This window comes from Nansenia antarctica, assembly GCF_963989245.1.
Source record: "Nansenia antarctica genome assembly, chromosome: 7".
Lineage (NCBI taxonomy): Eukaryota > Metazoa > Chordata > Actinopteri > Argentiniformes > Microstomatidae > Nansenia > Nansenia antarctica.
The window spans coordinates 25,222,740-25,246,048 of record NC_137677.1 but is presented as its reverse complement, the minus strand read 5'-3'; the positions used below and the strand labels follow the sequence as shown (position 1 = coordinate 25,246,048).

General features: G+C 44.3%; 1 protein-coding gene across 1 annotated transcript in view; it reads right to left on the bottom strand.

The window, feature by feature from the left end:
• Positions 1-3,016: 3,016 nt before the first annotated feature.
• LOC308162493 (nucleophosmin-like) overlaps positions 3,017-23,309 on the bottom strand; it is a gene marked incomplete at its 3' end in the record, with an annotated part of 58,642 nt that continues 38,349 nt past the window's right edge. The window contains exons 2-6 of the mRNA XM_080536642.1: positions 6,258-6,337; positions 3,718-3,837; positions 3,498-3,591; positions 3,185-3,291; positions 3,017-3,085 (exon numbers count right to left, since the gene is read on the bottom strand). Of these exons, the coding sequence (XP_080392768.1) occupies positions 3,017-3,085; positions 3,185-3,291; positions 3,498-3,591; positions 3,718-3,837; positions 6,258-6,337 (470 nt within the window). The remainder of the gene's footprint in view (positions 3,086-3,184; positions 3,292-3,497; positions 3,592-3,717; positions 3,838-6,257; positions 6,338-23,309) is intronic.

Here is a 23,309-nt window from a genome sequence, read left to right as displayed (position 1 = left end):
TCAGGACCTGCCCATCCTGCGTTTATGGTTTAATGTAGAGGCTGAGCTGAGACAGGACTACCGCCTCAGCAGAAGAGCCATGCATGGTCTGCAGAGGCTCCTACAGAGGGAACAGGATCATGGCTGGGGAAATCAGATGGAAGTCCTCATTTATGTGTACTGGCTGGCTCATGGACTGTCCTATCAGGTTGTATGCCGTGTCTTCAATGTGCCAAAAGCCACAGTCCACCGCATCATCCACAGAGTTGCACAGCACATTTGGAACAACCTCAAGCGAGCCATCTCTCTCCCACCGGCAGGAGAGCTTCATGCTGTTGGGCAAGGATTTGCCCTGCTATCAGGAAGCCCTGCCTTCAACAACGTTGTGGGTGCAATAGATGGCTGCCATATCAGGATCAAACCCCCTCTACTACACCTAATTGACTATTTAAATTACAAAGGATTCTTTTCTATAAACATGCAGGCAATTTGTGATTCGAAGGGTAGATTCCTTGACATCTTTGTAGGCTACCCGGGGTCGGTTCATGACACACGCATCATGAAGAACAGTACCTTTTACAGGACCAGACAGTACCCTCCCAGGGGTTACATGCTTCTGGGTGATGGTGGCTATCCCTGTTTGGACACACCAATCTGCCTCATCACACCATACAAGGATCCCGTTATTGGACAAATACAGGGGCGCTTCAATAATTATCATTCCAGAGGCCGCAGCATTGTAGAAAGGGCTTTTGGAATGATGAAGACCAGATGGAGATCTACCCTGTTCAAAGCCTTGGAGGTTAAACCAACATTTGCACCTGTGGTAGTTGCGTCCTGTGCCTTTTTGCACAATGTGTGTCTCGATAATGGAGACATGCTGGAGCTAGATCCAGATGCACAGGACATGTTTGACCCCCAACCTCCCGGTGAGCCCCTAGCAGGTAACGAGACCTCTGGGAATGCTACAAGGGACAGACTGGCTGCCTTGGTTTCGGGCCATGTGCAAGCACCATAGTACAATGCTGTTTGTGACCCAGAAATGTATAATTGTATATAGTTTGTATGTTAGCCATGTTGATACCATTTTAGGCTTGTTTCAATCTGTTTTATGTCTTAATTGTGTGATTTCTTCAAATAAAAAAAATATTACAAAAATATTTGTCTTACAATTTTAGGATTTTTACAGTGAACTAACTGCTAGCTAAATGGGAAAATGTGGTTTGATTATATAAGACAATCTGTTATTCATGCTCATAATGAATCCACCAACAATTGGTTTGAAACAAATACTTTAGTAGTCCAACAACAACAACAACAACAAATGTAAGTATCATGGGGGCTATTCCATCAATGTTGCTAAAGGAAAATCCCAAAAATAAGGACTTTCCTTTAGCAAAGTTGATGGAATACCCCCCGAACAGCACAATAAAAACAACAAGGTTAATTAACTGTTAACAACTTTGGGGCTATTCCATCAACGTTGCTAAAGGAAAATCCCCAAAATAAGGACTTTCCTTTAGCAAAGTTGATGGAATACCCCAACAGCACAATAAAAACAACAACGTTAATTAACTGTTAACAACTTTGGGGCTATTCCATCAACGTTGCTAAAGGAAAATCCAAAAAATATGGACTTTCCTTTAGCAAAGTTGATGGAATAGCCCCTCTAAACAAATCTACTCTACTTGTCAGGAATTGTATCCACTAGCTGTTTGAACAGCGCTAAAAATTCTTTATGACGCTCCATGTCTTTTTCCACCAGGGTTACCAGGGTGTCTAGGGCGGTCGTCCTCCTCTTCTTCTGTAATTACATTTGTAAGTTACATACAATGATACAACCCATTAATAATATTACCTAATAACAACTGCTCGGATTAGATTGCGGGTGGAAATAGGTCAAAATGCGCATCATGTACAAGTCAGACGAACGTTTGATAGATAACTTTACATATGTGTACCATCATCCGCTGTCAAACGCCACAGGTAATAATTGATTTATGATTGTACATCTCTGAAATGCTCGACTGTCATGCAGCGTTGCGTTACTGTAACGTTAGACACAGCACCGACATAAAAGCGATTTTTGGGTTAAGCTTGTTATAAATAAAAGGTCTATAATGCATTGTAATGACATTAAACTAAGACAATAAGATGGTTATCATAATTTTTCAAATCTTTATTAATAAGTAATTACAGAGAAAGTAAAATGACATTTCCGCATTGAATAGAGCGACATAAGATTTCTGTAGATGATTCGCAATGCATCCTGGTATCAAGGGGTAGCGTACCCCTAGCCCTTCGAAGCTAGTGTGGTCCTGGAATCGCTCGAAACAAAGTAATAGTTAGCCCTCCCCCTTACCCCTAGCCCTCGATGAAATATGAATTGGGACAGCCCTCCCCCTAAACGTGAACGCGCAAATCGAGCCATAGGGGTGAAAACGAAGGGCTAGGGGTGAATTGGGACAGGCCCCAAGTGTGGGGTCATTGCTTAGAAGCAATGTGTCAACTTACAGAAGAGAAAAACAAAGGCAGAAGCACTAACCTCTTATCCAGCTGGTGTGTTGCCTTTAGGACTCTTTCCATTTTGAGCAGGAGACTTGGCTTTGGACGGAGTCTTCTTAGGCTGTGATGAATAGGGTTTATGGTTTTATGTCAACTAGTAGAAGGTGGCTTATGCCAAGACAGCTACATGTTATCTAACATCAACAGAATAATTCCCTCCAGCAAGGGGAGTGGCAGTCTTCAGTCTCAGTCTTTTGGTAAGCAGTTGTTGAAAAATGCATCAGCAGCAGTTCAGCTCAACAAATTTCATCTTCGACTACAGACGCCAAGCAACGATTTAAGCAGATAGTATATAGGCTTTTCAAATAAATGCAATAGAAATTACCCTCACCTTAACAGGTATTCTAACAGGTATATAACAGGTATTCTTCAGCCTCGCTCTCTTCATCTTCCCTAATGAGGAGTCATGTTACAAATCAGTTTCAGAAAAATATGTGCATTGAACACTCCTAAGAAGAGAAAACTTCTATACTTACTCTACTATCATCATCAAACTATCATCATCATCCTCCTCCTCCTTCACCTCCAGTTTCATTTTTTTCTGTGAAGAAGAAAAGGGCTGGTCAGTGTCAGAGATGAAGACACATGTTGTTTCAGGTGACTAGACCAGGTTGGACAGAGGTACTGTTTGGAGACTGACCTGGGATTTCAGTGCCGGTGCTGAGGCGGGCCTTTTCTTGGACGTTTGAACCTCCTCTTCCTCATCATCATCCTCCTCCTCATCAAACGACTGGTCGCCCCCCATCACTGGTAGAAAAACAAGATGGCAACTTAAGAGCTGATGGCTTATGCCAACAAGTATTTTTCCTACCGGCACTATAGGATCACTTTTTCAGTGGCAGTATTCGGTCTCAGTCTTTTGGTAAGCAGTTGTTGAAAATGCATCAGCAGCAGTTCAGCTCAACAAATGTCATCTTCGACTACAGGTTCCTGGCAGAGGTGATCATACTTACTGACAAGGTGCTGACCACTGATGTGGATTGGACCGGAACCAGACTTGAGACGGAAAACAGCAGGGTGTGTGATTGCAAACCCACCAAGACACACCTGCAACACACAAACACCGGGCTTGATCTCTGGTTCACAACCACACTAACAACGCTTTTGAGCTTTGGCTTACAGTTGTATATGAATAATCTGATATTTTGATGATGGTCAACATCTCAAACTCACACTTGGAAGGGTGGAGGGTTTCAGTGAAGCAAGCACTGCTTTAACCTGCTGACCCTCTGTGTCCTGCCCTTCCACCTCCACAATGTGAAGCTCATCCTTGGTGCTGGGGTCCACACACACCTGAGAACAGAGGTAGAATTGCAACACACCGTTAAGTACATAGCCCAAAAACTGCAAAGCATGTGGGGTATTGTAAGTGCTATTGAGTGCCATTATATTGAAAACAGTACAATCCTCAACAATGGGAGTAGCCATCTTCAGTCTCAGTCTTTTGGTAAGCAGTTGTTGAAAATGCATCAGCAACAGTTCAGCTTAACAAATTTCATCTTCGACCACAGACGCCATGCAATGATAGGGAAAGCAACCTATGCGTGCATTCAACCTATACCTGCATTTAAACATGCTCATGAGAACACATGGCACTCCAGTGCAACCGCTGATCCAAAATCAGATTAATGACATTAAACATTCAGTTGACGACGTGACACAAGGGCTACTCCTGATTGGTCTAAATGTGAACCGGCATGAGAACCGTGCAGACTCAACCATCCCCGCTCAGCAGTCTTGCCTTCCGAAATGCTCGGACGCCTGTGTTTTCTCCTCGCAAATAACGGGCTAAAAGTCACCGGTAGTACCATCTAAAAGATACAAAAAGCTGATATAGCTAGCTAGGTGCACAAATAAGATATCACGTTAAATAACTTCGAAAAATTAAACGAAAACAGCGACAGATGGATGGATCTTTCACGAAAAAAGATGTCCCAGACACTTCAAACATTGCTGAAGCTAGCAGTGGCTATGAGCGATACGAAACTGCATGGCTGGGTGTCGTATTGCAGGATTTAAGTTTCTCTCTATATTTCGGGACGAGGAGCAGCATGGCATGGTCGGACCTTCCCAGCGGTGCCCTCGGGAACGAACGGTAAGCCTCGTTGATAGTAACGTAGCAGTGGTCTAGTATGTTAGCTCCTCTGCTGGGGCATGACACCTGTTGTTTGTAATTGGGAAGTTCTGTTGGTGTGATTAAAATCGCCGAGCACAATAACTGCTGCGTCGGGATTAGAGTTTTCCACAGAGGAGATGTAGGTGGGACATTGCAATTGAAATTGCGTTCAAAGTAAAAAACACACACACACACACACACACACAAATATTGACAGTAGAGCTTGGCTTGATAGTGGAAATCCCCACTGTGCTGGGTCGCCTCCACACGGGCCGTTAATAAGACTGCTGTCTGTGGATTAGTTCGAGAAAAAAAATGTCCAATACAACGTTGTAGTTGTTTAGTACAAATGGGTCTATAGCAGCTAGGTAACATTAGCCCTGTATCAGAGTTGTGTTGTTGGGTCTTGTAGCAGGGTTAGCTATAGCAGCTAGGTAACATTAGTCCTGTATCAGAGTTGTGTTGTTGGGTCTTGTAGCAGGGTTGGGTTAGCTATAGCAGCTAGGTAACATTAGTCCTGTATCAGAGTTGTGTTGTTGGGTCTTGTAGCAGGGTTAGCTATAGCAGCTAGGTAACATTAGTCCTGTATCAGAGTTGTGTTGTTGGGTCTTGTAGCAGGGTTAGCTATAGCAGCTAGGTAACATTAGCCCTGTATCAGAGTTGTGTTGTTGGGTCTTGTAGCAGGGTTAGCTATAGCAGCTAGGTAACATTAGTCCTGTATCAGAGTTGTGTTGTTGGGTCTTGTAGCAGGGTTAGCTATAGCAGCTAGGTAACATTAGCCCTGTATCAGAGTTGTGTTGTTGGGTCTTGTAGCAGGGTTAGCTATAGCAGCTAGGTAACATTAGTCCTGTATCAGAGTTGTGTTGTTGGGTCTTGTAGCAGGGTTAGCTATAGCAGCTAGGTAACATTAGTCCTGTATCAGAGGTGTGTTGTTGGGTCTTGTAGCAGGGTTGGGTTAGCTAAAGCAGCTAGGTAACATTAGTCCTGTATCAGAGTTGTGTTGTTGGGTCTTGTAGCAGGGTTGGGTTAGCTAAAGCAGCTAGGTAACATTAGACCTGTATCAGAGTTGTGTTGTTGGGTCTTGTACAGTTGCTCCAAATGCAGATAAGAGAAAGTATAGGCTAATATCAAACAACAATCCTAGAGATGACTAACTCAAACGTACGCATAACTAAATAAAAGCAGGCCAACTAACGACAGCTACACGCCCTCAACTGGGAACATAAAGGATAAATTAATTTTGCAATCGAACGTGTCCTACAGCGACAGCTGGTCGTGCAATTCAGGTTCTGGGAAGATTTTTGTAGTTTTTTTTTTTTTTTGCCATCCTCCCTCTAGTTTGAAATTAGTTCGTTGTTTTGAGCGCGCGTGCGTGTTCCATGCGCGTGCACGTGAAAAAATTCGCGCGCGCAGCGACCTATTCGCCACCAATGGAAAAATTCCTGGAGGAAACACTGCACTCAGACTCCCGGAGAGGTGATCAAGTTGGGTGTCATTGCTCAGAATCGATGTGTAAACGTACAGAAGAGAAAAGGCAGAGGTAGAGGTGCTAAATAAAATATATATTAAAAACTGATGAGTACTATCTACATCTTACCATCTTCAAATCCAGCTGGTGCTCAAACTCATCGTCCTCTGGGTTGAAGACAACATCCTTCCCAGACTTCAATTCGCACCCTGTTGATGTCGAAAAGGTCAATCAAAAAAAGTATTCAGACATCAACGACATCAAACGTCAAACTCCTCAAATTGGTAAGGGGGGGTCACCTGGGGGTGACGGCGGCACATGTGGGTCAACCCACGTGGTGACACTCGTAACCAGTGTTGCCACAGTTACTTTGAAAAAGTATTCTGATTACTGATTAGGGCTGCACGATTTGGGGAAAAAATCGAATTGCGATTATTTGGACAGATATCGCGATTGCGATTAATTTGCGATTATTATTTTTTAAAATAGCAAAAAAAAAAAAAAAAAAAGGGAGTTTTTTTAAAGTGTGGCCATATCTCCGGCTAGGAAGGTCGTATCAACGTGCAGTTTGTTTGTACGTCTTCAGGGGACTTAGAGGCTCCCTCCTCTAGCACCCCCACAGCCCGAGCTACGAGTGAAAGAACTAAACTTACATTGGGTTGCTTTAAAGTTGGGTTGCTTTAAAATCAAGTCGACTCTGAAACACTAGTTTGTTTAACTTTGTTAGACTGGGCTACGGGACTTTCACTCAACTCTCCCTTTCTGACCGCACACCCGTCATACAGCTGCCTGTGGTACTTTTTCAAGTGCTGATATAGGTTTGTGGTGTTGCCTCTGGATGTAGCAACTGTTCCACGACAGGTCGTGCACAACACCTGTTTTTGTTGCACATCAGTCGTCCTAAATCCGAAATACTTCCACACAACAGAAGTGCTGCTTTTCTTCGGGACTAAATCGTCCAACGTTGCTTCTGGTTCTGCTGAAGCCATTATCCACCATGAATGTTGCTATTGCTAGCTACCAAAACGTGGGCGTTTCACGTGCGATGTTGTTGGTGTGCGTTCATTGACGTTGACGTTCATTGTTGACGTTCATTGACGTTGACGTTCATTGACGTTGACGTTCATTGACGTTGAATCCGACGCGCTGTATGACGTATCCCATACGGGTAGTGGATAGTGAGTTGGACTTGTGATCGGAAGGTTGTGAGTTCAAATCCCGCCTGAAACCACACCACTACTAGTGTGCCCTTGAGTAAGGCACTTAGCCCTCAGTTACTCCAGGGGGAATGTCCCTGTAATTCGTAATTGTAAATCGCTTTGGATTAAAAAAGCGTCTGCTAAATGGCAAAAAAAAAAAAAAAAAAAACGCAGGCAAATCGCAGGCTTTGCGATTAGCTAATCGCGTCATTTCAAATCGCGATTTCGATTTAAAATCGATTAATGGTGCAGCCCTAATGTGGACCACAGGGAGCAGCAGTGTGTTCTGGGTAGAAGGGGAAGTCTAATGGTAGTAGGTTTGATCTGTTGAGGTAGGGGAGGCTGCTTTGCACTCATTTGGGTTCTTTTAGGTCTCAATTTCTTTCTGGTGTGTGTGTGTGTGTGTGTGTGTGTGTGTGTGTGTGTGTGTGTGTGTGTGTGTGTGTGTGTGTGTTAAGTGTTCAGTGCTGCTTAGCCCCGAAATATTTGATTCCCTGTTTGTATAATATAATTTGTGGAACCAAATAAAGTATTCAAATGTGTGTGTGTGTGTTAGATACATGACTGTTTTGTTTTCGGAGAAGGAGAGGTGTGTAAGACACTTGACCATTCACCTTGTGTACAATAAAGGTGTGTTAAAAACTCAACTCTCCCTCTCTCAAACAACAGGCACTTGACACACACACACACACACACACACACACACACACACACACACACGCCTGATTCATTACTCAACTTTAACAGGTGAATTGACTGTTAGAGAACACATATTGAGGAGCACCAGCAGGATAGCAAGGCCTGTGTGTGTCTGTGTGTCTGTGTGTCTGTCTGTGTGTGTGTCTGTGTGTGATGCTGGGTGGGGGGGGGACAATTTTTAGGCAGGTCACAGAAAAGGACAGACTGCCATCACAATTATTCAACGCTGGCAAACTGTTCCAGTAACCCTCCCAGCAGGGGAGGGCTGTCGGTAGGAATGGACAGGGGAGGACAGGCTCATTGTACACGTGTGTCTGATAACACTCCATTCCATACATTCCATGCATCGCCTGTTTTGGTACCATACCTCTACCATTCCACGCATTACAATGAGCCTGTCGTCTGATTTCTACCTCCTCCGCCACCATATACGTGTCCACAGTGCATCTATAAACTTCTATAAACTTGTCCAGGGGGGCCATATTTCCGTCTGTAGTGAGGGGCCGCTTGTAAAATGTAATTTCCTCAACATGCAATCTGTTTTATATTACCTCCAGGGCAGGTATTTATAATACCTCCAGGGCAGGTATTTGGTGTATGCGTGATGTGGTCAGGTGGTTTGACACCAGGACCATGTTGGGGACACGGGCCTCTGACACTAACCTTGTTGACTCGCTCCTGTTGTTGTTTCTGAAACAACCTTGAAATCAGAGACGTTTCTCCTTCCAAACAAAGCACTACCGGTCTATCCCCCCCCCCATCTCTCTCTCTCACACACACACACACACACACACACACACACACACACACACACACGTAAAAGGATCCCACTTCAAGGGTGAGGCTGATTCTGACGTTTTGTCCATGAAGCAGTGCCCTCGGGGGGGCAGGGTAGGTGGATCGTGTTCCAGGGGGCAGTGGAGGAGGGAGAGGGAGGGAGGAAGGGAGGAAGGGAGGGGAAAGGGACAGAAGAGGATGACTCAAGCCTTAGAGGAGAGAGGAGAATGAAAACATGAAAGGGCAACAACAGGGCGTGAGACCTGCAGTGAAAGTCTTTCCAACAGGACAACACACTGACTGAACACACTGACTTAACACACTGCCTGAACAACACACTGCCTGAACAACACACTGACTGAATACACGTCTACGGGACAACACACTGACTGAATGGATTCCGTCTGATTTGACATTCTGGCATAGTATCTAATGTGCTTTAGAAAAGGCTCAATACTTACACTGCAAAAAGTAAATCTAAGTAAGATGAAATATCTTAAATCAACGTTTTTTTGTGTCTGACCTTTTACTAGTTTTAAGAAAATCTTGGCAAGTGACATTTTCCTGTTCTGTTGGCAGATAATCTTGCTTATTTTAAACAAAACGTCCAATTCTATTGCTATGTTCTATTTTCTTGTTTTTAAGAACTGACCTTTTGCAGTGTACCGGTAGCATACGGCCATTACCCTCATCAAGCCCAGGAGCTGACGTTTATCAAATGAACAACTTGGCATATACAGGTATAATCAGTGGCAATGTCAGTGTAGAACATTGTTAGCCTGCTAGCTACCTTAATGGCACAGCATTAGTATCATTACCACCCAATTAGCAGGCTGGATGCTGAATTATACTGTCAAAATGAGCTTTTGTCTCCAAACAAGCTGTCCTCGTCAGCCAGGGTTGGATATTGCCTTGAGCCAATGGGAGTTCTGCGTCTGGCTGTGTGAGACGACACAAATTAACTAATTGGGTCGTTATCCTACCTGCGTGATTAATGGGAGTGAGAGAAGGGTCCTGAAGACACCGGGATTCATCTGTCAGGCTGAGACCAGAGGGAGCTGCTCTAGTCCACTGGAAGAGAGGGTCTCTTTGTTGCACATAAATATGTGATATGACATCACAGGCAACAAGGTAACTTTCTGCTTAGAATCATACACAACATTATTATTATTATTATTATAATAGCCTGTGTGGCTATAAAAATGGCCTTGAGTATGTTTTGTGTGTGCAAACATGCACTGGAACATACCTTCACAAATAGCGCAGTGGGAAGCTGTTCGGTCTCTCAATCCAAAGGTTCAGGGTTCAAACCCTGCCTTTGCCCTACTTCACCTGCTCGCAATGCTAGATCTGCACGTTCTTGGGCTGACTGTGTGGGGTAGGTCTGACCTAGTGGATAGGGACTGGTGATCAGAAGGTCATGAGTTCGAACACCACCGCTAGTGCGCCCTTGAGTAAGGCCCTAAGTTACTCCAGGGAGACTTGTAAATCGCTTTGGATAAAAGTGTCTCGTCATTTCAGCTTGCATTCATGAAAAACAAATCTCATTAAATATTAAATAACAAACAAACAATAACAAACAAACAATCACAGAAAATGCTCCCAATCTATTTGGACCCTGATCATTTCCGCTTGCAGCCATATTTATTATTAATATGCAAAGATTTCTATCATTGGCTATTCTAAATGTGGCCATCCCTCAAGGGACTTGGGTAGTTTTGAATTCAGTTGTTGTTGTTGTTGTTGTTGTTGTTGTTGTTGTTGTTGTTGTTGTTGTTGTTGACTATAAGTAGGAAGATCCCTGATGTATCTGATGATGTCATATCTGTGAGTCTAACTTTAACACTCAGAGCCCAGGGCTGTCCTCACTAACCAAAGCAGTGTAACAGTGCCATCATTGAATGACATCAACACCATGCATAGACAATGATGCACTGGTCGGGTTTAGTCACTGGTGTTAAGAATCGTTACCATGGCTATTATGTTAAAAACAGTCATTTCGGACGAGTCAGGGAAGGGGAGTTTTACAAGGGAAACGTTATTTTATTTTTATTCTAAAGTGTCACATTGTGCCCCTCCTAAAGTGTCACATGGACCTCCGATGGGACAACCAGTGCTAATGCTGTTATCTGATGAGTCATGGTGGCCTACCATGCCTCCCTCACATGTAGGAGCCAAGGCAATGTCTCACACAAAAAGTAGACAGCTGCTCACTATCAATGCTTGGATTTACTCCTCGATTACTATTGTAGTCTGTCATCTATATTTATCATCTATCATTCATCTATACATCTTTATTTCTTTATTTTTTGTTTCTTTTTATTATTACTAGCCTACTCGATCATTTCAGTTAGTAAAGCGTCTTTGAGTGTCTAGAAAAGCGCTATATAAGCCTAACGTATTATTTTTACTATTACTATTATCTACATAACAGGGTAGGGCTCATGTATACTGAACAAAGCCCTCTGCCATCGCAACAGCTTGTTTCAGTCATTGTTCAAACTGCAGGGAGTTAGTTGTTAGTATTGTTTATGAAGTTGACGTTACATACCAGACATACTGTGTACGCCCCTCTCTCTAAGCTCACACACAGACACACAGCCACACAGCCACACAAACACAGTTGAAACATGTCACAGAATAACGTATGGTTCTCTCCACGGCAGCAAGAGCAGACATGATGTTGTGTAATATTTCCTTGGCCTTTTCACATAGCTTCAACATGTCAGTAGTCTGTGAAGGGTGTCATAGACTGGCTTTAAAACAACGAGTACCGTGGTTTTAGGGTGTTTCAGAGACAACAAGGCCTTGTTTGAATACCCCCCTCCCTGGATGAAACCACTGATTTTACTGTATGCCTGCGTTGACCAACGTGACGATGCGTCACCAGTGTGTCACAGGCAGCACAGGGACTCACTCGGCGTAAACTGTTTTCTAGAGGTTTCTATGCCTGTATGGAGCGATGCAGACCTAATACCAGCACGCACACGTAATATCCGTGTCACGTTTGTGACGGTTTCATATCCGTGCTCTCTCGCTACGTCCTCTTTGGTACCGTGCCTGACCTCCCACAGGCCACGGGTGTAGATCCCATCCTAACAACACCCCCTACCCCCCCCCTCCCCATTTTTAAATCCTGGGCTTTTTAATCATGCTAGACTGAACTTTCCACCCGCATTGTCTGCCTTCCTCCCTCTCTCTCTCTCTGCGCTGCTCTGGAGGCCCACAGACACCCAGCACTGACACGTTGTGAACAGAGCATCGCAGCCCCCGCAGGGTGGTGGCTCCACCACACCCCCCCCCCCTCCAACACCCCACCGCAACAACAGGCCCTTTCAGGGACGGATCGATAGGGAGGGGGCTGTTCTATGTCGGAGAGGGGCTATGTCTTTTATGTACTCGTATAAAGAGTTGGGAGAGAAAGGGGAGAAAGGAGAGAGAAAGGGGGAGAGAGAGAGAAAGAGAGAGGGGAAGACAAAGGGAGAGAAGGGGGAGAGAGGTTGAGAAGAGGTTTGATGTTACTGGTGTGCTGTGATTCATGCAGAAGACAGGATGTGATGATGATTCACACCAAAGGAGAACATATCAGCCTTAGGAAACACAACATGACCCCTCACGTCCTCCTCCTCCTCCTCCTCCTCCTCCTCCTCCTCCTCCTTCTCCTCCTCCTCCTCCTCCTCCTCTTCTCCCTCCACTCATGTCGTCCTCAAAAAGCATCGGAGGCGAACGCTCCTCCGGTCCGTTTTCAGTCAGATGTGAGTGGAGGAGGGAGGAGAGGAGGACGCGAGCAGTCAGTCGCATGAGAAAACACATGAGAAAAGGCTATCGGGAGCCTATCATGTGAGACGGAACACACTTTTCCCTAGGGGGACGTTTCAGTTATGTTTTACAATAGGCTACTGTGTACTGTCATTAGCCTTCTGTACAGAAGTTACAACACACATAGGCCTACCCGCCTTTCCACCAACGCAAACCTAGTTCTAGTTCTGGGGCTGGTGCTTCTGCCGATTCACAGCTGGTTCAACTTGTGAAACTTCTACGAACCGGTTTGCTTTTCCACGGGCTAGAGAGCCGCGTCATTACGTCACTGTATACGTCTGTATGCTTTCCCAGCAATGCGCCAAGCACAACAACAACAACGGTGGACTACATCGCACCTGCTTGGCTAGCCTGGTGCGGGGCTATTATGGTCTGTGCTTGCTTGGCTGGGCCGGGTCTGCTGGTGGTGGGGCGGGGCGGGTGTGTGGGGCCCCCCGGGGGCCACTGCTGTGTGCTGGTAGGCAAACTGGTAGTAGTCGCTCTATGAGTAGAGGGCTGCAAGGGCATTTTCCTGGCTGCACAGTATACAGGTTTTTTCCCTTTGCCTGCTTGCGGCTCTGTCATCTGTCATCACATGTCATGTGAAGCGCATTGAATCACATCCTGTGAGAAATGCGCTATACAAATAAAAATGTATTTGATTTGACTTGATTTACATCGCACCTTTACAAGTGGTGCTCCTGGCTTTGCAAGCCGACATTGGCATCCAAACACGACTGATCCAACGTATTCGTGCTCGTCACGATTGCTATGGACGGTGATTATGTTCAAGAAGATAATGGTAATTACATAACATGTTTTGATTATTATTAACACTGAACATAAGATGCTAATGTTAGCCTTTATTGCAAGCTAGCTTGCTAGGTCGATATAGCTAGCTACCTAGCATCGGCTATGCTGGTATCTGACACACTGCAGTTAAACAAATCCAATGATTTAATGAGGGACACCAATAATATGTAATGTAGTATTAATGATACTATAAATTAATGATCTCCGATACTCCCCGCCCCTAGCCCATGACATAAGCGGTTCTTTGTCCTTGACCAGCTAAGTGTCGATGCCACTCTGGAACCAGTTTTCCTGGCCAAGCCGCCGAAAAGCGAAGAACTGGTTGGAGATTAGGCCCCGGCTCCGAACTGGCCCTCAAACTGCCTTGGTGGAACAGAGGTAACAGATGACCCACATCTCATTCACTGGTGTTTGTATACTTCTAGTCATGTGACACATCCAGGTTATAAAAGTGGTCTTGTTCGTGCAACTTTCCCCATTACAGTTATATAATCACCGCATGCCTCTATCATTCATCACATCATTTCAACAACTAGGGGGCAAAAAAAGTAATTCAATGTTTGAGAAAGTGAACCAGCCCAGTAGGCAGCACATGGTAATTGCCCTGATTATGGTACAGTCAGTGCATAGTCTGCAATCTGCATACTAATATGAGTCTCTCCCCCTCCCCCTCTCTCCCTCCCTCTCTCTCTCCCTCTCTCTCTCTCTCCCTCCCTCTTTCTCTCTCTCCCCCTCCCTCCCTCCCTCTCTCCCTCTCTCTCCCCCCCTCCCTCTCGCTCTCTCCCCCTCCCTCTCTCTCCCCCCCTCCCTCTCTCTCCCCCTCCCTCTCTCTCCCCCTCCCTCTCTGTCCCTCCCTCTCTCTCCCCCTCCCTCTCTGTCCCTCCCTCTCTCTCCCCCTCCCCCTCTCCCTCTCCCCCTCCCTCTCCCTCTCTCTCCCCCTCCCTTTCTCCCTTTCTCCCTCTCTCCCCCTCCCTCTCTCTCCCCCTCCCTCTCCCTCTCTCTCCCCCTCCCTCTCCCCCTCCCTCTCTCTCCCTCTCTCTCCCCCACCCTCTCTCTCCCCCTCCCTTTCTCCCTCCCTCTCTCCCCCTCTCTCCCTCTCCCCCTCCCTCCCTCTCTCTCTCCCCCTCCCTCCCCCTCTCTCTCTCTCTCCCCCTCCCTCCCCCTCTCTCTCTCTCCCCCTCCCTCCCGCCTTTCTTCTCTCCCTCCCTCTCACTCCAAGCAGTGGCCTTTGGCCTCAGTTTCAGCCGTCATACCAGCTTCTACTGGCACTCATCGATGTGGAATTAATTATGAAACCTTCATTCAACACATTCCATGCATACGTAATTGATGGGGAAATTGGAAAATAAAAAAAGACATGGGTAAACATTAGCTTTCTTGCCTCTATAAACCTGCCTGCGAGATGCTGTAGCCATGCTAATGTATAACCTTTGTCCCTCTGGGGTGGCAAGAAATTATACAAGCACACAAACAAAAATGTGTGTGCACGTGTATTTGTGTGTGGTTATGAGTTTGTGTGTGTAAGGAGCAGAAACACAATTCTATATTAGTTAGAATCTTATCAGCACTTCCTGATGACTAGACCTAAGAGCAGCTGACACGTGTGAAGTGGAAGAAATGGAAGAAATGTCTCCTACCCCCAGCCTTACCCATTTGTGGACATCACAGAAGATTGGATAGGTGCATTAAGCAATAGGACACAAACCAGTGGGTAAGACGGAGCTACCCATAATTGCTCTTCAAACCAGTGGAGGCTGGTAGAGGTGGAAATCTCCACTATCCAATCCTGAGGTCTTTCATCAGTGGATTGACACAGAGGACATCTAAAAAGCAGTTGGGAGTAGGGTAGGGTTGCACATTTTTGGGGAAACATTTCTATATGGAAATTATCGGAAAGTTTCCCAAACTTACGGGACTTTTGCCACCCTAGTTGGGAGGTAAGAATCTACCAGCACCAACTGAAAAATCTCTTTAAAAATAAATTTTTAACCACAAATACTACAATAATTTCCAGAAAAACAAAAGCAATCACAAAAGCAATAAGCAAACACAATTTGCTTCATGGTTGCAAACATGGTTTGTCATTCATCAGTATACATAGTGACGTAGGCTCCGGAAAACACACTATTAACATACGTTCAAAGGTGCCAGACACACCACACCGCATATTCATTGCATGTCAGTAATGTGGAAAACATGTCGGAGAATTCTGTGATTAATTTGACTTTGATTACCGATTATCCCTGCAGTCCAAGCCATGAGTACACACACACACTCATTAGGTAGGCCTGTTCGTATTCATTAAAAACCAACATGCCTGCCTAAGGTGCGGTATTGAATGCACCCCCCTTTAATTTAGTCATCAGCAGTGCAAACACCAAACGGCTGGTGTCGCAGGTAATTACAGAAGACCTTATCTACGCACAGACTTCCATAGCCTAACCTAACCTAACCTGCCTGCCTGCCTGTCTGTCTGTCTGTCTGTCTGTCTGCCGCTCTCTCTCTCCCCCTCCCTCCCTCCCTCTCCATCTCTCTTACTGCCTCTCCCCCTCCCTCCCTCCCTCTCCATCTCTCTTACTACCTCTCCCCCTCCCTCCCTCCCTCCCTCTCCCTTGAGAGTGGCCTGTCACAGTGATTCTCAGTGATTTGTGAAGTGTGTGAGGACAAACTGCAATACCGCTGCCGTAGCTCCGTGTCAGCATGACACACTAAGACAAAGCAGAACAGAGCAGGAGGCAGTCAGGCACCTAAACAGAAAGGTTAAATCGATATGACTGCATCGAACAGCCTGTTCTTATCCACAAGTAACTAAAACTCCCTGCTCTAAGGGAGAAATTGACTTTTAAAAATAAGTTTTTTTTTTTTTTTTAGGTTTAAGCACTTTTCCAGAGGCCAAAATCACTTTGGCAGTGTAAATAGATAGGCCTATCAGTTGGGAGCATACGGCTCATTTCAATGGCTGCCCATGGGCTTGAAGAAAAAGCAATCACTGATGTACCCCTCATGTAACTGCCTTACCTACTGTCGTGTATTTTCATGCTCTGTAACCATAGCAATGGCCCTCTAATACACACAATGGCCTTTTGACATGCATGTGCAGAGGCTGTAATATCATCATGGGCAGATATAATTGCATTAGGGCCCGAGCCAGCAAGACGCCCATAGCATAAATTGCATTAGAATTGTATTAGACCATAGGGTGAATTGCATTAAACCAATGCAGAGTACATTATCTGCCTTCAGGTATGGCAGATAATACACAGCAAAGGATCCTTAATAAGATAATAACATCCTATTTACAGGACAGAAAATGACCTCACCTACTATGATCTCACTGGCAAAACTTTGTATCTGACCAAATTAAAATGACGTGGACTCTGTTTTGATTGGCTCAGCGACAGTGACAGGGGGGGGTATAAAATCCTGTACACAGATGGGCTCTATCTCTTTTTCTTCATATCCATATCTTTTTCTTCATATCCATATCTTTTTCTTCATATCCATATCTTTTTCTTCATATCCATATCTTTGACTTCATATCCTGTGACCGATTCGGACCACCAGCTCCATTGAGGGGCCATGCTGTGTAACCTGCTTTTTTGAATAAACAAGTCTTAAATTTGCTCAAGAACTCTTCTTCATTTTTAGCAGTAACAGATACCAAAATATACGAAATATATGGCGAGCCTAGTCCACGAGTAAATATATATAGCTTATAAGTGATTATAGTGACCGTCAATTTTTGCATCTCTTCACTTCTCTCAGCGCCTGGAGGTAAGTACCATTTCCCCCCCTTTCTCTGCTCCCCCTCCCTCTCTCTCTGTCTCTCTCTCTCTGTGCCTGTAACCCATTGACTTCTGCTCCCCCTCCTCCTCTCTCTGCTCCCCCTCCCTCTCTCTCTGTCTCTCTCTCTCTGCCAGACTTCAGACTTCAGACTTCAGACTTCCAGCTTTGATGTAATTTTGTAAAAAAAAATGGTCTTAAGCTATAAACAAAAGAATTTAGATTTGTGTTGAGTATCTGTTAGAAATATAAGATAATTACAATTGGATTGAATTTAAAGAGCCGGATTTAGAAATCTGTATTTGTACATAAATGTGTAATTGTACGATATTGTAGAAGTATCGTGTGTGTATTGTGGAGCAAAGAATGAATTGCTTCAGTGCGCGTTTTGCGAATGCGCTGTCGACAGAAAATTAACGGAAGACGTTTTGTTAATGGGTCGGCAATATTGGTTATTGTGAAGATTAGCGAGAAGCTGATAATTGTGTTATTGTATGTAAAATGAATGAGAATTCCTGTTTGATAAGACAAAAGGACCATTGTGAGCAGAGCAGAGCAGAGCAGTGAGCGGAGCTAATTGCTTTAGTGCCGTCCGAGCCTTACGCCCGCAGGCTCAGGCTCTTGAGAGAGAGGCTGTGGAAAAAAGGCATTAAAGAATATTAGAATGAAACATTTGGTAAACAATACGTTTAACTGCATTGAAAGATAATCTTGATATTGCGGTGTCGTGAAAAGTAATTGTTTATGAAAGCAATGTTATGTTGTAAAGATTAATCTAAGAGTCCACAGCGGGTTTCCCCCCGGAGGAAAAGGGCAAAGACCAGCCCCTCCCCCTCCTCCTTCCTCTATCTGTTGATCCGAGCTCACACATGTTGTCTCATACAAGGCTGTCTTTGTCTCCAGTTTCAAAGAGAAAAAGGGAAGCTGAATTTGATTGTTGCATAAAAGATAAGGTTGAATCCATTACACATAGATTGTAGTATTTATAAAATTAGAGATAAAGTGGGTTGATCGTTGGGGTATTTTAAAGTAGTTTGGGGATATTTGTTGAGTTTCATTCGCAAGTCTGGTGAAAAGCGGGCGCATGCGCGGAGAGGGGCGTAGCCCAGCAGAGACTGGAGACGGATTCTTTTTTCCTCCATTTTGCTTTCTTGCCTTTCACCTTTCCCCGCAATAAAGAATGTTGGTGAAGGAATCTAGGAGGTTGATGCATAGATTGATGTTGTGAATGACTGATCAGTATTACAGTACTTTAGTTGATTTAATTAATTGCTTATTGGTTGAATTAATTATTCAGATCATTCATTTTCTGTTTTCACAAAACAATTGATTGATTCCACAAGTTTTAAATCAATGTGTATGATTATATAATGAATAATTCTAACTAATCGTTCATTCCTTTCGCTTGAAAGTTGAGTTGTTTAAAATAATAGGTTATGACTTGAAGATCACGGCAGGGTGGTCTGAAGCAACACGATAAGACATTTTCGGTTGCTTGCAGAATCAGATTCCATCTGAACCTATCAGATCTATGGAAGGAACTTGCCGCCATCTAGTGGACGGAACACGATAAGACAAGTCGGTTGCTTGTTGTTGGAAACATAAGATGTTGGAACGTAATGTTTATTATCTAGTGGACAGATTGTAATAGTCCAATGATAACGTTTTCTTTCACAGGTTTACATCAATGAAGTGTCAATGACTAAGTCTAATTAATTATGCATTCCTTTCAAATAACAAGTCGATTTCTTTACAGATTGTAATTAATAATTAATCATTTTATTCCTTCCAAATAATAAATCGATTTCTTTACAGGTTGTAATTAATATTCGTGTTTTACATCTTTATTTCAAGTTAAGTTCTTTTTCACAGTTTTTGATTAAAGAATAGCAGAACAGTTTCTATCTGAGGATTGATCAATCAAGGGTTTGTGGATCAGAAAGACTTAGAGCGTGACCTGCCTTTGTAATTTGATAAATTGTGTTGAACAGCCTTTGTAGTTTAATAATTAAAGTTGACCTGAACTATAATTAGTATTGATTGAGCAATTAAGTGACACACATTCATACACAATAAGGGAAAAACATTTAGATTAAAACACACACACACACATAGATTACATTTAAGTCAATAATACACAATACCACTGAAACAATCCGTTGTTCTGAATTGTAATGTTCTGTGTAGACAGTTGACACAGTTAAAAGTTGGACTAGCATCTGTTTAGCAGATACGGCAACAGAAGGTGGGTTGTAAGAAAAGTACACCTTATAGCATACTTTCAGCATATTGAGCAGTATAAATATTTCAGACATGGGAGCCAAACCCAGTAAAATTGTGAGGGCTGTTAATACAGATAAGGGAATATTAGCAAATTCATCCCCTGTGGCTATAGTGGAAAAAATGAATCCTCTTGTTAAGGAGATTAGCAAAATGTCAACGAAATGGAATATTCGTTGGGCAGACATTGAACAACCATGGCCAGAAGAGGGCACCTTTGACTTACAATTAATTGCAACATTGGAGATACTTATCAATGCACATAAGGCGCATCAAAAAGGAAAGATTAGATCAGAGAAACGCAGGTTAGAGTTAGCTATTTTAGACCTCTTCAAGGTAGAGGGGCAGAAAGTAGCATTAGCTTGGAATGAGAAAACAGCTCACATGGATCCAGAAAAAAGAGATGAATTGGCCAAAGCAATGGAAGAGAAAGTGAACATTCCATTCTCACACACAGCTCCAATCTCCAGTCCTCCTCCCTATGCCAAGATACTGGAGGACAATTCTCAGCGGATCTACCCTCAGGTCCCCGTCCTAAGTACGAACGGAGCCTTCACTATCAAAGATGAGGGTGATAATGTACTAGAGAGGGGAAGAGCGAAAGTGACCGTGGATTTCGAACCAGAGAACAAGACAGATGACAGTGAAGATGGCAGTGGAGGTGATGGCGAATGTTCAGGTGCTGACAGCAATGCACAGGGAGGTTACAGTGCTGAGATCAGAAAACTAATAGCCAGGGCCGAAAAACAGGGAAGGACAAGACGCTATAAAAAGGGAAAAGAAGAAAGTGGTTCTGAAGATGAGCAGGAGTCTCTGAAGATAGAGAAGAAGAAAGAGAGCTTAAAGCAAAAGAAGAAGATGTTGGAGGAAGAGGAGGAAGAAAGGGTGAAAAAGGAGAAGGAGGAGTTAAGAAAGAGGGCAAGAAAACTCCAAGAGAGAAGCCTAAGAGAGGAGGAAAGTCACAGACGACAGATAGAGGAACTGTTAGAACAGGTAGCTCAAGTGACATCACATCATACATCCCAGCCGAACCTCCCAAGGTCTACAGCGACACCAAGGCGGGACGAAAAAACGAAGCCACTAGTAAGCAATTATGGCCTAAGACCAAGAGGGAAGGCATCGGAGGAAGAGGAAATTCAGGGGACCTTCCCGGTGCTGATTCGAGATAACAAGATAGAATATCGTCCTTGGGGTCATACAGATCTGTCTGAAGTGATCGAAAAACTCCCAGTCCTAGAAGATGGGGTCACCCATGGACTACCGAGATGGACGTGAGACTGACAGGGACGCAGGCCGCGATGGGAGACCTGAAAAGACTCTTAGCCTTTATTACAGGATTGGACACCATGCAGGAAATATTGACGAAGGCAGGACTTCATAAATATATCGGTACATCAGTTTATGACCCAGAGCTCTTCGCAGCAAACAGAGGCAGGCTGTGGAAGGCAATCAGAGAGACATACCCTACTCACATTCACCCAGACAATATCATCGTGATGCCACTGGGAGAAGATGAGAATCCCAGGGGTTTTGTAGCCCGTGTGCACTCTCAATGGAGAAGTGTGACAGGGAAGGATGCCGAAGATAACCCGTTAGAAAAAGCCATAATCAGGGAAAAGATTCAACAAGGTCTCCCTACCCCAGTTAAGAACAAGTTAGCAGAAGTGGTGGGGCTACGACACATGAACAAGGCTGTTTATATAGACAACGTAGCACACCAAGTAGAATTATTTAGAAAGAAGATTCAGATACAGAAGGCACAAGACGAAGACTCACTCAGAAAACTAACTCAAGTACAATTGACTGAAGGCAAGAAAATCAGAGAGAGAGTGCAGACCATAGCCCTACAGGTCCCATCTCAGCCACAGCAACTGCAAACTGTCCCTCCCCAGTCATACCCACAGGGGCCACAAGGGGGGTATCCATACCCACAGGGGACACCAGGGGTGCAAGTGGTTCCGTACCAGCCATACAACCAGCCTGGCCAAGGACCACCACAAGAGGGATGGACCGCAGCCGGGAAGAAGATGTTAGGACCATGTTTCCAATGCGGCCAGGATGGACACTTAGCCCGTACCTGCTGGAAGAAGAACCAGGGGGGCGCAGGGGGGAAACAAAAAGGAAGATATAGGCCCCCTGCTACACCGGCTCCAGGAGTGGTGAACCCCTACGGAGGCCCAGCAGCTGGGCTATAGGGGTGCCCAGAAGATCCGAGAGGGGGGTGCCAGCTGGTGGTGACAAACAGGCCTGAAGATGAACCTACCATATGGGTGTCGGTCAACCAACGTCCATTAGAATTGATGGTGGACAGTGGAGCAGCCTACACCTGTCTGAAGCCTGAAGATGCCACGCACCTTCCTATGTCTGGGAAATATGTGAAGACAATCGGATTCGAGGGAATTAAACAGCTGATCCCTACTCCCTGTAAGTACATCTGCTCCTATGTTTTTCCCCATACCGTTAACTAAAGCAGAATGGTTTCATTATAATTGGCAGGGTTTAGCCCAATTTGTTTTACAGGGCAAGAACCAGAGCTCTTCTTGTCAGCCCAGCACGATTCTGGTTCCTTTAAATTCTTCCTATGCAGGTGTGGATATTGGTGTGTTGGAACGTCTGACAGCAGCAGTTAACAAACACCATAGGCCTAGCGGTGTGGGGAAGGTTATTATTGATAGGCTTACACATTTGTCACAACCAACAGGTCCGAAGAAGATATATATTATCCAAGCTATGTTCGTTCAATTGAATGGTACTGCATTGAGTCCTCATCTGTCATGTTCTGGGAGTGTGACTTCTACACGGTGGAGAGGTTCAGTTGTTATTTCTGGATTGAAATGTAAAGTTGTTGATTGTGCTATGGTGCCTCAAATGAAATTACATGATACCAATACTACCAGACGGCAGAAAGGCACCACGCAGCTTAAGGTCATGCCTCTCGTAAATATTACAACCTGTATTGACATACAATCTCGGCTCAAGGGCAGCGCGATTCGTCAGCTAGGGGCCGCGTCTTGTATAGGTGGTGTCATTTTCTTGTATCCTGGTACGGAGCTTCAACTCCCGGAGGGTGTGTTTCTTGTGTGTGATAATAATGCATTCTCTAAGCTTCCTGCTTTGAGTGAGGGTCTTTGTTATTTAGCTCATCTGATACCTTTGATTAGGAAAGTTACTCGGGAGGAGATGTCTGTACTTCACAAACAAGCAACCCATCGTAGTCGTAGGGCGTTATCTACCGCTCAGAAGTTTTTTGGCCTAATATTCCCAAGTTATGGTGTCTACAACTCTCAGACTGAATTAAGTGCCCTATCATCCGTTCTTGAAAAACACATTAATGCTTCGGATGCTGTAGTATCTGCCCTGGCTACTGAATTGACTGAAACTAAGAATGTAGCTCTCCAAAATAGAATGGCTTTGGACATTATTTTGGCCAGTCAGGGTGGTACTTGTGCTTTGATAGGCGGTGAATGCTGCAGTTATATTTCGGATTCTGGTAACGCTCTGTATGATTTCCATGAATCTAACAAGAAGGGTATAGAGGATTTACGTAAAGAACACGGTTGGAATACATTGGATTTCTTTGATTCTGCTTTTTCAGGTATTGGTAATATGATCAGGTCCGTCGCTATTATTCTTGTTGTCATTATCATCTGTATTATGTTACTTGGTATTTTAATCAAATGTTTTGGAAAGTGTATTTCTGATGTTCCGGTTAATGCTTTAATGATGGCCGACATAGCTGATGAGCAAAAGCTGGATTCTGTTTTGCTTTCTGATTTTGTTTCCTCTTTTGATGATTTGTTTATTAAGTGATGTTTTGTGATTGTTTGCTTCG